Source organism: Pseudochaenichthys georgianus, chromosome 21, assembly GCF_902827115.2.
Source record: "Pseudochaenichthys georgianus chromosome 21, fPseGeo1.2, whole genome shotgun sequence".
NCBI lineage: Eukaryota > Metazoa > Chordata > Actinopteri > Perciformes > Channichthyidae > Pseudochaenichthys > Pseudochaenichthys georgianus.
Window position 1 is genome coordinate 33,366,529 of NC_047523.1, and position 12,885 is coordinate 33,379,413.

The window sequence follows — 12,885 nt, forward strand, 5'->3', positions numbered from 1 at the left end:
CCTCCTGTGTGGGATTCACAATATTAAAATGAACAGGATTTTGTTCACATGATAAACAATAATATAATGCATGATGTTAAAGGTGTGGGTAAGAGTCAGGCTTTTAACTGAACAGTACTGGTATTGTTAGTTAATCGTGTGAATAAATAAATGGTCCAATGGACACCATGTTATGCATATCACAGGACATGTGTGAATGTACAAATCAGAATAGGAGAAATAGTGAAACACCAATATTTTCCATATGCGCTTATCTTTTTTCCAGTTACTCCTTATTATTCCCATACTCTCACTCTCCTCCTCCGATCTGGATGCTGTGTAGGAAGCCTTGTACATGAAATGCGTTTTAAGCCACACTGAGGCTCACCGAAACTACATCAACATGAAAGTAATTTACACATGAATGCTTTCACGTGCACATAGATTTTCATGGTCAGATCAATGCTTTGTGCCATTAGGTTCAAGGCTTCTATTAGTCATACGAACATAGCTACAATGTAGCTATGACGATGACAATCTTAGGTCACAGGCTCCTCCAACAGTGCAACAGAATAAAACTGAAAAAGGAGTGCAAGTAAATACAAAAAGAGAAATAGTAAAATTGTGAAATAGTGCAATAAGAATCGATATACAAGGGATTGGAATATGATATATTAGATAAATAATGTGTAAGTTGCAGCCAGATGAATGTTATGGATGTTGTTTCAAAAGGTCAGGTGTTTAGCTGTCTTGTGTCCTGACATTAGATCTCTGAGGTGCCTCTGTGACGACATGCAGTGAAGTGAATTACAACCACTTTGACTGGATTTATGTCCGGCTCACAGATGTAACCAAAGTGCTCTCTAGTGGTTGGCTCCTGTAACTGATGAGCCACTACTAATATGAAGAAAAACATAAAGATCACGCCTAATTCTGCCCACGTGTGTGTTCATATAATGTCTTTCACACTTCAGCATCATGACAAACACTGTGTGATGGATGGTTGGAGAGATAACGATAAACTTGTGACGTCTGTCGATCGATCCATCAGAGCCACAGACTTGGTCCGACACCAGAATGGATGATCCGCCAGATTCCTATCTAATGCTCCTTCATCACCGCGGTCACTCGACTGGAACAACACTGATTGGCATTCACAACAACAACAACAGCAACAAAAACAACAACACCAACAATAACAACAAGACCTACTTCAAAACGCTGGAACCGTGATCACTAGCTTGACATTGAGTTTGCCCTCACACTCCAATAAAATCCTGTAAACACGTCAGCTCCCCACGGGGCGTCACACCGATGGATTTTCACGGTTTTCTTTTAGCACGGGTCATTTGTTGTCAAATCATCTGAGGTAAGGTTTACTGACTCACATTACAACTGTTTCACACAATCTAAAGATTAAAGCTAACTTTGTGTATAAGAACAAAAAAGTGAATTAATTATCTAAAGTTTTATGTATCCGTTTATCATTTCTATTTCTTTTTGCCAAATTTCTTTTTTTGTTGTTGAAATATTTATATTTTTTTATATTGTAGATGTACATTATATATTTATTTTAACAATTCTGATTATTTTAATTGTATTATCGTCATTGTTTAAAAGAAAATATTTGTGTTTGTATTGTCCAAAAAACGTTTTGATGCAGTACTTTGAAGGATCACTATAGATTGTGTGACTGGAGACTAAATGTTCTCTCTGACCGCGTAATGCTTTTTGAATGACCACTGTTGCAGGTGACAGAGTGCGGTTCAATAAAACGATCATTTGTTACTTAGTACTTCCAAAGAAATACAAAAAGTATACCTATATATATATATATATATATAGAGGTAAGAAAGTAAAAAATACAATTATTTAAATATCTAAAGAATTATTGAGTTCAAAATGAGCTTCTACCATTATTGTTTCAAGGCTTTGAATTCATTCTTGATTTCTCTATTCTGATATCTGGAGAATAGAACAGCGTGGGCCCCATTTGTGGCTGACCTTTGACCTGTTGAGGAGTCTCAAATCTATGACAAGCAAACTGTTGCTTTCTTCAACTGAGTGCGAGAAACACAAGGCAGGGGATTGGTTAGTCTACTGGTCAGGTTTAAAGAAGACATATTCTGCAAACGTTCAGGTTCATATGTGTATGTTGTGTCTCTCCTGTGACACGTTTTAATGTTCAAAAGGCTCTTTATCTTTCTCATACTGCCTGTGCTGCAGCACCTCTTTTCACCCTCTGTCTGAAACCAGAGCCCAGTCTGCTCTGATTGGTTAGCTGGCCGGCTCTGTTGTGATTGGTCAACATTTTAGAGATGCCTGGTCCCTTCGCCTATCACGTACAATGCGTTGTAGCGCTAACCCATAGAATCACGAATGTTGCATAGTGATGTCATTATGTTACAGAAGTAAACAAAGGAGTCCAATGGAGGCATTATTGAATTGTAGCCTTTGCAGACCATGTAAATGCACACACATCTATATAACACACTAGAGGGAAGTGAAACCCCCCCGAAAAAGCATAATAGTACCCCTTTAAAGTACGTTTGGTGCTTTGTATCATCAGCAACTGCCATAAAGTATACATATTGTGACACATAAAGTGAAGTAGTATTACAACACCATTCCTCATACTCTGTCATGACAAGTTTGATTAATTTAAAGCTAAAGAGTTCATTCGTCAGTGTCTGCGAGAGTAACGCCCACGGCTCCTCAGGGGACGCTTGTCGAGTCTTAAATGTCTGACATGTTATATTCCTCTGTTCTCAAGATGAAAGAGTTTCACAGTTTAAGATCAACTTTATTCTGGCTCCTTCAGACTTGTTAAATGTGACGTGTGGCTTCGTAAACTCAAAAATAGTTCTGTTGATTGTAAAATATTCTGTACAGCTGTCACTGCAACTGACCGTGTACATGTGGCTGCTTCAAAGCTAGGTGTCTTTTTATGTTTTAAAGTTTGGATACCAACTTCTAAGCCTGACAAATAAAACCCAGGAGAGGCGGTAACACGTCCTTCTAACAAAACCACAGAAGAGGTAGTTCGCCAATACATTCCAAAGCAACATATACTGCATGACCCAATGCTGTGAAATGGTAGGAGTTTTAAGCATGTTGTGAAAATAGGAATAGATGGTAATATTGAGGCAACACAACTACTTTGTTGGGTTAGGGAAAATATCCTGGTTCAGGATTAGATTCAATAAAAAGTATGTTACATGATGTGGTAACATTACTTATGTGACAAAGTCTAGACGTGGTTAATGTTATGAGGTAACAGGATTGCGAACTTAGTAATAAGTAGTAGTGTAGATTAGGGCTGAACGATTAATCGATTTTAAATCGAAATCGCGATTTGAAATGGTGCGATTTTTTCCTTTTTTCTTCTTCTTGTGTGTCAGTCATCCACACCAATCGGAAGTGCTGTGCTCCACATGTACCAGCCATTGTTAACCAATCAGAAGTGGCCCATGATAGAAGGTGATAGACAGATTGATCCAATCACCTGCCAAGTGTTTTTGAAAGTGCCTGCCCTTTCCAAATGGCTTCCAATGGAGCTTTAGATGGTTTCTGAGTCAGGTTAGTGACGCTCCATCACGTGTTTCTATTACAGGGTGAATCTTAAACTGAAGCTTGACTTTAAAGCAACCCAACGGAAGTTTCATGTAACTTTAGTTCTTTCACTCGTAGCTCGGGCTGCGGGGGTGCTAGAGACGGGAGCACGTTGATACGACCTTCCGAGCCAGAGTTATGGCCGCATTTTACAATAAACTTCCGTTGGGTCGCTTAAAAACAAATATCGCAATTCGAATCGCAATATTTGTCAGAAAAAAATCGCAGATTTTTTCCCAAAATCGCACAGCCCACTTCCTTTGTGATAAAACATACAATTGTCTGTTTTAAAAAAATTATTTGGTTTAAATTAAATGCCATTCGAAGATGTTATGCATTTATAAAGTAAATATTTTGATGTTGAATTTAGCTTTAGACCTTCATATCTTAATAGGTCAGATGTTCGACCACAGTGCTTTCTAAAAATACCACCACAGGGGGGCACCACATCACACATTGAGATCAATCACAGCTACAGATGCAACAACACAAATTAGTAAAAAAAAGAGCTGACATTTGCAGAAAACTATATTAAAAATGTGAGATAGTGGGATGAGGCCGTCAACAACAGTAAACACTAAAGCACTTCACAAGCACAATGTGTGCTACAGGGCATTTCATTGAATAATGCTGGAAACTACGGCCCAGGGGCCAATTTTGAATCGGCCCTCAGCTATTTAAAAAAGTATAATGGGTGGTGCAGTGGGTTGTACGTTGGTGTTTGGATCAGGGGGTCACAGGTTCAAACCCCACTGCAGTCAGCATGTCGTTGTGTCCCTGAGACACGTCACCCCACATTGCTCCTGTGGGGATTTCCCACAGTACTGAGTATGTAAGTTACTTTGGATAAAAGCGTCTAACAAGTGACATGTCATGTAATGGAATATGGCCGACAAATGAAACTTGTGCTTATCTTCTATTGTACTTCTTAACTATAAATGTAAACATATATTACACAGTAGTATTCACGTGTTAAATTCAGTCAATTCAAGTTGGAAACATGTTCTAACATATCCTAGTTGATAAGAAAAAAGCCCAATGACTTATTTACATAACAAGCTTGAAATACACCCTTCCTATTTCTCCTTATTATAATCAATCTGAGGCTTCTGTTTTACGGGATGAGCTGCCAACACTCACAAGCACAATTTAACTACATTTGATTGATTTTGCTAACTTATAACTGAACCTATGAGGCAATACACCCCTTCGTATATTTTTCTGTATGTGGCCCACTGTGAAAAAAGTTTGGAAACCCCTGCTGTAAATGGTTTGTAACTTCCCTCCCACAGGGGGTGCAGTGTGTTCAGGCCGCCACATGATGGCAGTCACACATCACACACATGTAAACCTGGGAATGAAAGCTCACAGGATGAACCCGGTGCTGCAGCCACTGAGAAGCCTGAGCATCTAAATGTCAGCCAACCTGCATGTGGGACAGGAAGCAGCTATGTGGTCACAGTCCTCTTTCGCTATGTGTCACAATCAGAAGCTGCATCTTGTAAGTTTTGATGCATTGCAGGCTTTTTGGAGAAAGTAAGAAGCTAGAGTGGGAACCGATGCAGTTTGATTTTCTGCGATAGCTGAGCCTCAGAATAAATGTAAGCTTTTTCCAACACTGTTCAATAATAAATCAGCTCCAACATTCATCTCATTCCTCAAGTCATTAAGTCCCCTTGTCAAGAAAAATCTCTTTTCTTAAGAACTAAGTAGCATGACGACGACACACTGATCCAATACCCTGACACCAAGATGCATGAGTTCCCCCCCTCAGAGACTGAACACTCATAAATTACAATTTGTTGTTTGACGACTTTCCTATATGCTCATAATGACTTTTTGATGGCAAATGTGATGTTTAGAATTGCTTTTTCACCAGGTGTGAACGCTCAAAACGAGGCACGAGTGGTGCGGAAGAGACACATGCACTCGGGTTGGTTATGAGCATGTGCAAACGGGTCCCATTATTGGACAGAAGCCAAAAACAAACATGGGGGATGATGATGCATCGACAGAGATCTACAAACACCTGCCGAGTTTAAGTCCGAGGCCTGGTAGCCCAAGACTGAGAGCCTGCCTTTCTTTCCTTTGCTTCTAAAAATAAGAAATAGCACTCGGTCAAATGTGTTTCATCCTCCAGCACTAACACAGAAACCATATCCATCAATAATCCAAAACAACAACGCGGTCTGGGAGTTTTACTTAAACGCACAACTGTATTTCTGTAACTGCGCAGGAAACCTGTTTGCACCTACAGCTTTAGAAATAATCTGACTTTAGGAAGACTTTTTATTTTCTTGCAGCGAGTTGAGGCGTCACTTTTGAAAGACCGCAGTGCTGATGTTTCCTCGGACACAGCACCACGAGTCAATCCCACTGTGACCACGGGGTCAGAGGTCGAAGTAGCTCTGCATCTTATTTTCACTGTTTCCTCTGCTTCCCTTTCTGGGACAACCTTATCTGGGGCAGCTAGCGTCTTCAGAACGGTGTCAGTATGAAGATATTTCTTGTAAATATATAAATAAAATGCATAAAGCTATTAATATGAAAGACTGCTCTTGCGTTAAGCAGCTGAATCCTCAAGGAAATGCATAGAAGCTATATGTGATGTGCGGACGGCCTGATTGGTTACCAGAGGGGGTTCTGTGTTTTCTACTGAGCCATCTGTCATTGAGTTCTCACTCTCCCCACTTACCGAAACGCTGCCAAAGTCTCCATACCAAGACCACACACATTCAAACAACGACATATACCCTACTAGGCACACGCTCAAGCCTGATCAGCTTGACGAGTTAATCAGCAAAGGCCACGAGGAAAATGTGAGCAAATGCAAATGATGGATATTTGTTTGAATTCAAATCGGGAAGTGGGAAGTGATACTTGGGTAGGATCAGATGACATTTAACCCTGTGCACACATGCGTCAACGGTACATAACAGAGTTACTGTCTAGACATGAAACTGCAGTTGAAATGTTCAAATATTATGTTGATATAATGTTGAGCAATAATAGGAAACGAATCTGAAATAAAAAGTGACTTGTTGTAACAAGATATGTACACACACACACACACACACACACACACACACACACACACACACACACACACACACACACACACACACACACACACACACACACACACACACACACACACACACACACACACACACACACACACACACACACACACACACACACACACACACACACACACTTCATTTAAGCTGGATTTATTGACAAGTCACAGCGAACATTTTAACATGGAACAAAAGTAATCGTGTTACACCTGTGACTTTGAAGAAAGAGCTTTACTACATTGTATAAATGCATCTTTAATGTAACGCTGATGCTTTTAAAAACTCAAAATCTTTATGTATTTATTTATTTTTTCTTTCCGTTTTCTTTTAGTTCTTTTTCTTGTTTCTTAGTTGTGATTTACCTATACTCTATGTAACAATACCAGTTTGTATTCTGTGGTAAGTTCATCTGTTAATGAAATAAGCCTAAGTATTAAAAAAACACTTACTAAAATAGATTAAAACATTTCATAGTTAAGTTAGAAATGTCACCTCCTGACCCTTTGAAAGTAAGGATGATTTGAATGATTTGAATACTAATCAACTATGTGCAATATGTGCAATATGTGCTATATATATATATATATATATATATATATATATGCCGTTTTGAATGATTTGAATGATGATCTGAATTTAGAAATGTAAACCTGCCTTACAAAAACAGATGAACTCCTGTAGAGCTCCGTCGCCTTTAATCCAAACATGTTGTCTCTCTACTCACCGATCTCTCTGCCCAGTCCTGAGCGCAGGATGGCCCCGGCGGAGGTGACCACGGCGCAGGTCTTGAAGGCGCTCTGGTGCAGTTTCTCCAGAGGGAGTGAGGGCACGAGGCGCGCCCAGCCGAGGGAGGAGAAGGGCTGCTCCGACCCGTCCACCGTCCGGAGCCGGGCCTGCGCCTTCATCTGGCACAGCAGCTCTTTGGCGCTCCGGGCGGCCCTGCGGTGCCCCGTGTAGGAGACGTGGTGCTTGTTGGCGCTGACGTAGTCCTTCCTGGCGCGCTGCAGCCGCGGGCTCAGCATGCCGGCGGACGCTCGACCCCTCCACAGCCGCTGCACCAAAGAGACCGACTTTGAGAAGTAAAACTCCTCCAGATCTGAGGAGTCACCGCCCGGCCTCCTTCTGTTTCCTTCAACTTCATTATCCATCTCTTCTTCTTCTTCTTCTTCCTCCTCCTCCTCCTCCTCACCACCTTGGTAGCGCCTGTTCTGGTACTCTGTGTGGGCGATTCTCTCCCGACTCTGGATTGAAGGGTCCGAGTGAGAACCCACGTTTTCTGTGCCGAAGGAGGACCAGGCAGCCAGGCTCCGAGGGTCCAGGTAGTCCTGGTAGGGGGCGCTGTCGGGGCTGCGGCTCACTTCCAGGCTGGGCTCGGGGGTCGGGAAGCTGGCAGAGGGCTCGGGGTCCAGCTCACCTCGGGGGGAGGTCGTCGTTAAGGTGGAAGCCAGTTCGTGTCTGTTTGGTCGCTGTTGATTGGAGGCCTGTATGGAGGCCAGGCGACGCGTGTCAGGGTGCTGTGAGAGTACAGAGCCAGCAGAGGTCAGCGGCTCATTCACACGAGCATCCAGGAAGTAGGAGAGGAGGCCGAGGAAGAGGAGCACCCAGGCCAGCATCCCCACCAGCACCAGCCTCCGCCACTGCCTCATACTGGACTTCATCACCTCTCACTCACATAGATCTGGCCCACCAACAACACAGCCCCACAGCCAGGACTCTACTACAGGTCAGCTGGAGGGCCTGAGGAAGGAGAGAGATCAGGGTGAAACTGCTGAGAGGAGAGAGGGAGAACCAACACGAGTAAAGCAGAAGTTAAGACACTCACCTCAGCGGTTGCTTCTATTACTTCATGACCATGTGGCATCCAGGATTCAACAATAATCTGAGGAGAGGAGAGGTACACGTTAGTGGAGTCAAGTACATCATCTTTAATGGTGATGTGAGTGAAATACACATTGTGAAAGGATGCGATATTGCACTCAGGGATGTTCTTTAGTAAGTTGAAGGAGAGTTAAAGATTTCACTTTCAGATTGTAAGACTGAGCTTTAAATGTCCCTTTTTAAAATGATTGGAAAGCAATTCTAGTTATAAACATTATGAAAATATAAAAACGCTTAATCCACGGAGGATATGCACACAGCCTGAATTCAGAAGCTGTATAGGGCTGCTTTTTAAATTATTAACGACTATTGTGATCATGATTCAGAATTAGTATAACTCGTCCGTACGAAAAAGGTACTACAACATTTCGCAGGCTTCTCTCGATGCAGTAACAAGCTATTTCAAGTATTAAAGCAGTACTGATAATAATAGCAGAAAGGCAGGACTAAGTACACATCCATTTCTGTTTATTTATCCCCAGTAATATCATGTTTGCAGTAATGAATAAAGTACTTCTGGATTGTGCAACTCAACAGTCAAGAGAGCACGTGAAAACATGAGGCTGTGGGCATGAAAAACTCAATCAGTGCTCACAGTGACGGCACAGGAAACGCCTCCTGCCGAGCAGAACTTGTTCGGAGTCATTTCATTAAGATCCGTTTATTCGCTGGAATCCAATTCTCATTGAATCCAAAGCAATTACAACAAGAACTAAACATGGCTGACATCAGTCGACTCAGACATCAGAGATTCCAAAGAATATTAAAGGTTTAAAGAAATGAACAATTTCTAGTTTCCTCAAAGGAAATCGTTAGGTGTAAAGGTCAATACAAACTTTAACTCTAACGTGACGCAGACTCAGGAAGTGAATCGTTTCCATAAATGGTGATTATCAAACTAGCTTCAGTCTAAAAGGTCCTCAGCTCTTGATTGGGACTAATTGGACGGTTCGACTCTACTTTTCCCAGGGGGCAAAAACTCAGTGCTGAAACAATTAGTGGCTTCATCTGTAACATTTAACTTTAACACCCCTCCAATTTAGTATTTACAGGCACTTTAAACCTTTTAAATCGTTATATTACACTAGAATTCAGCTATAGGGGCATTGACGTTTGTGTTTACTTCTGAACAGTTTCGTGTAAACTATTCCAATCTCTCATCGTCACCGTTTTTTGTTTCTAGATATAGCTTTATCCTCACAATGTAATCATGTGATGGACTTTACTGTACAATTATGCTTCTTTGCTCATTTCCCTAGAACTTTAAACAAGCCTTTTATTATAGTTCATTACCAAGTCAACATGAGCGGAGAAGAGCGATGCAACCAACAATTATCTCCGCCGTATCGTATCTCTTGTCCACGGCTAATCTCCGATAATGCTTCACCCATCTGCCTAATATGGTGTGTGATCATTGAGGGCTGTTTGTTCTACGAGCTGTCAGGACTCACACTTTCTCTAAACACGTTTTAGTTCCCGTTGTATACCCTCCGACTGTCGACCGTCCCCAAGTGAGCAACAACAGTGGCTTCAGTTTGGTCCTTTTTGGGCGGTGTGTGTGTGCGGCTCAGCTAACAGAGCTGGACACACACACACACACTGCTCTCCTCCACTGCAATACAATGTTTACAGCTACATAGATTTTTGGTTGGTTTACATTCAATTCCAGGAAAATTGTTTATTAAGATCTGCACTATCTGCATCTTTTGAGTTTGATTTATTCATTTTAGTTTTAAAATAAAACCGTGAATTTCACAATTTCCAAGTGGCCAAGGTGACGCCATTAAAAAACTTAAATTGTCCAAAACCCACACATTATAGTCACATAAAACAGAAATATTGTACTTGTATACTATGGGGATAATAACAACCTCTGACAGGTACTATGATGACGACCTTACTTCACAAACCCACTCATTGTCATTTCACATGCGTATCACCACATCACCTTTGCTTATTCTATTGCCGTACACAGAAACACAATCATTAAAAGACCGCAATCATATTCAGCCCGACCTACTCTAATACTCTGGTGTAACGCGTGAGCTTCGCTGATGGCTTACAGTGTGAAGTACACAGCAGTGAAGGTGAATAAATGAAGCGTTAAATCTCCTCACATCAGAGGAACTACAATCCTCTCAGCCACGCGTAATTATGAGTTTTGGTCTCTTAATGTGGGAGCATTTCTCCTGAGAGTGGCAGTGTGGAAGTAAAAAAAAAAGAAGGCTCCTGAGTGTTAAGCCTGCACTCGTCCTAATTACAGCTTCCTGTCTCTGAAGCTGCCACGTCCTGCAGAGCCTGAACCCCCCCCCCATACACACAGAAATACAGGACGTTATGCCCCGCAGCCACATAGGAGGCCAAAGCTCATCCAGTGACCCCGGTGAAGAAGAGGGGAAACAGCAGGGAGAAACTGGGCCAGAGGGAGGGGAGAAAGTATGGGAGAAAGAAAATAAGAGCTGATGCAATCTCTCAGACAAACACACATCTGCACACACAGCAATATGATAACGTGTTCTGCCTGAGGCTTTGAAGCCATTGGCAGGTGGGGTAGGTGTCGGGCAGTAATCCCCTGTGTAGCAGTTTCAACATGTCTACTCAGAGAAAAATATGGCATTTAACACCTGGAAATAACAACAGCAGGCCTGAGCTACAAAAACATAACAAAGAAAAACAAGCTGGAGAATGACAATGACAATGCCGTCAACAAACAAATGGCATCTACATGCACCACTGCCCAACAGAGGCAGACTGAGGAAGTGTGTGTGTGCGTGTGCGTGTGTGTGTGTGTGTGTGTGTGTGTGTGGGGCAGCTTTTCGTGAATGCATGTGTGTGCGCAGCCTCACCTGGCAGCAATCAGGGTGTGTGCTTCAGTAAATGCGGTGAAACAACATAAATGCGTGGCACAGATGGAGAGGCGGGGGTGGAGGACAGAGCTAGTGTTGTGAGGACTTCACAAAGAAACGGTACAAAACGGGAAACGAGCCACTGCCAGACAGCAAAGGACGACTAAACGACTTAGTGGGAGTGAGCAGGAGACGGGGAAGAACAAAGGAGCCCGAACAAATAAAAAGTATAGATCATGCAGAGAGCAAAATTGAGATGCACTGCGGATATACGATGTAGGGGGAGAAAGAGGAAGCTTTTGTAAGAGGGAAGAGGAGATTGCAGGCCATTGGCCCTAAAGAGGATCATTATGTGGTTTACGACCTGGAGGAAAAAGTAGGAAAAGTGAGCGAATGAGCAGTGAACCGAGGAAACATGAAGGGTCAGAGCTGAATGTGCAGCTTTTTTTCCAATAAAGCGGTGATTCGTCTATTAAATAAAAAGCATTACATTTCTATCACAACTGTCAGAGTCGAAGGTTACCATTTCAAATATACTACTTTGTCTAAAAAACTGTGACGATAATCAAGTTTGCAACAATGTGACCAATATTAGGAGCTAATTCCTAACACTTTAAAAGCTGTTACAAGAGAATGAGAATTCAATTTTGCGTAATTGCTTCGAAAAATAACTGCAAGAAGTAATCATTCACGATAATACCAGTTAATAAAAAACAGTATTCCATTTTATCTGGAATATATGACAATAAGTGTTCAACGGTTTAGACTCGTTCTTATTGATTGATTTCTTGCATGAAAATAATGTCATAAAAAGGGAAAAATGAACATCACCTTTTTCTAAAGCTCAAAACAACATATTAAAAATGACTAGTTTCATTCGTAGGAGAAAATAATATTCAGCTTTCTATCACAAAGAAAAACAACACCTTCATTTTTGCATACAATGTTAAGAGGTTAGATCCTGGAGCTGGTTAGCTTAGCTTAGTTGAGCTTAGCATAAAGACTGGGAACAAGGAGAGACAGCTAGCTCAATCAATCAATCAATGTTTATTTATATAGCCCAATATCACAAATGTTACATTTGTCTCAGTGGACTTCACAGTTTGTACAGAATATCAGTATGACAATACGACACCCTCTGTCCTTAGACCCTCACATCGTACAAGGAAAAACTTCCAAAGAAAATCCACAGTTTTAAAGGGGAAAATGGGAGAAACCTCAGGGAGAGCAACAGAGGAGGGATCCGTACTGACGTACTAGCTCTGTAAAAAGGTTAAAAATATATAAATCTGCCTTCCAGCAACTCAAATTGTTTCATTTATCAAGACATAAATCTCATACATGTACAAAAGCCATAGTGTGTAACCACCATATTTAAGGAGGGGGGGTTGTGCAAAAATATGTTTGGCTCCGAGTCTGCTCTGGTTGCCATGCAACCCAACAGTGATGACAGGACTCCAGGAAGTCACCGCTTCGGGCCAAGAAATAGC

At 41.7% G+C, this 12,885-nt stretch overlaps 1 protein-coding gene across 4 annotated transcripts in view; it reads right to left on the minus strand.

Annotated features, from left to right (window-relative positions):
- The window catches only part of st6gal2a (ST6 beta-galactosamide alpha-2,6-sialyltranferase 2a), an 82,063-nt gene that overhangs the window by 35,382 nt on the left and 33,796 nt on the right, over positions 1 to 12,885 (minus strand). For all 4 annotated transcript variants that reach the window (XM_034110482.2, XM_034110479.2, XM_034110480.2 and 1 more), the window contains 2 exons: positions 8,494 to 8,550; positions 7,396 to 8,408 (listed from right to left, as the gene is read on the minus strand). In XM_034110482.2, the coding sequence (XP_033966373.1) occupies positions 7,396 to 8,329 (934 nt within the window). In that variant the 5' untranslated portion in view covers positions 8,330 to 8,408; positions 8,494 to 8,550. The remainder of the gene's footprint in view (positions 1 to 7,395; positions 8,409 to 8,493; positions 8,551 to 12,885) is intronic.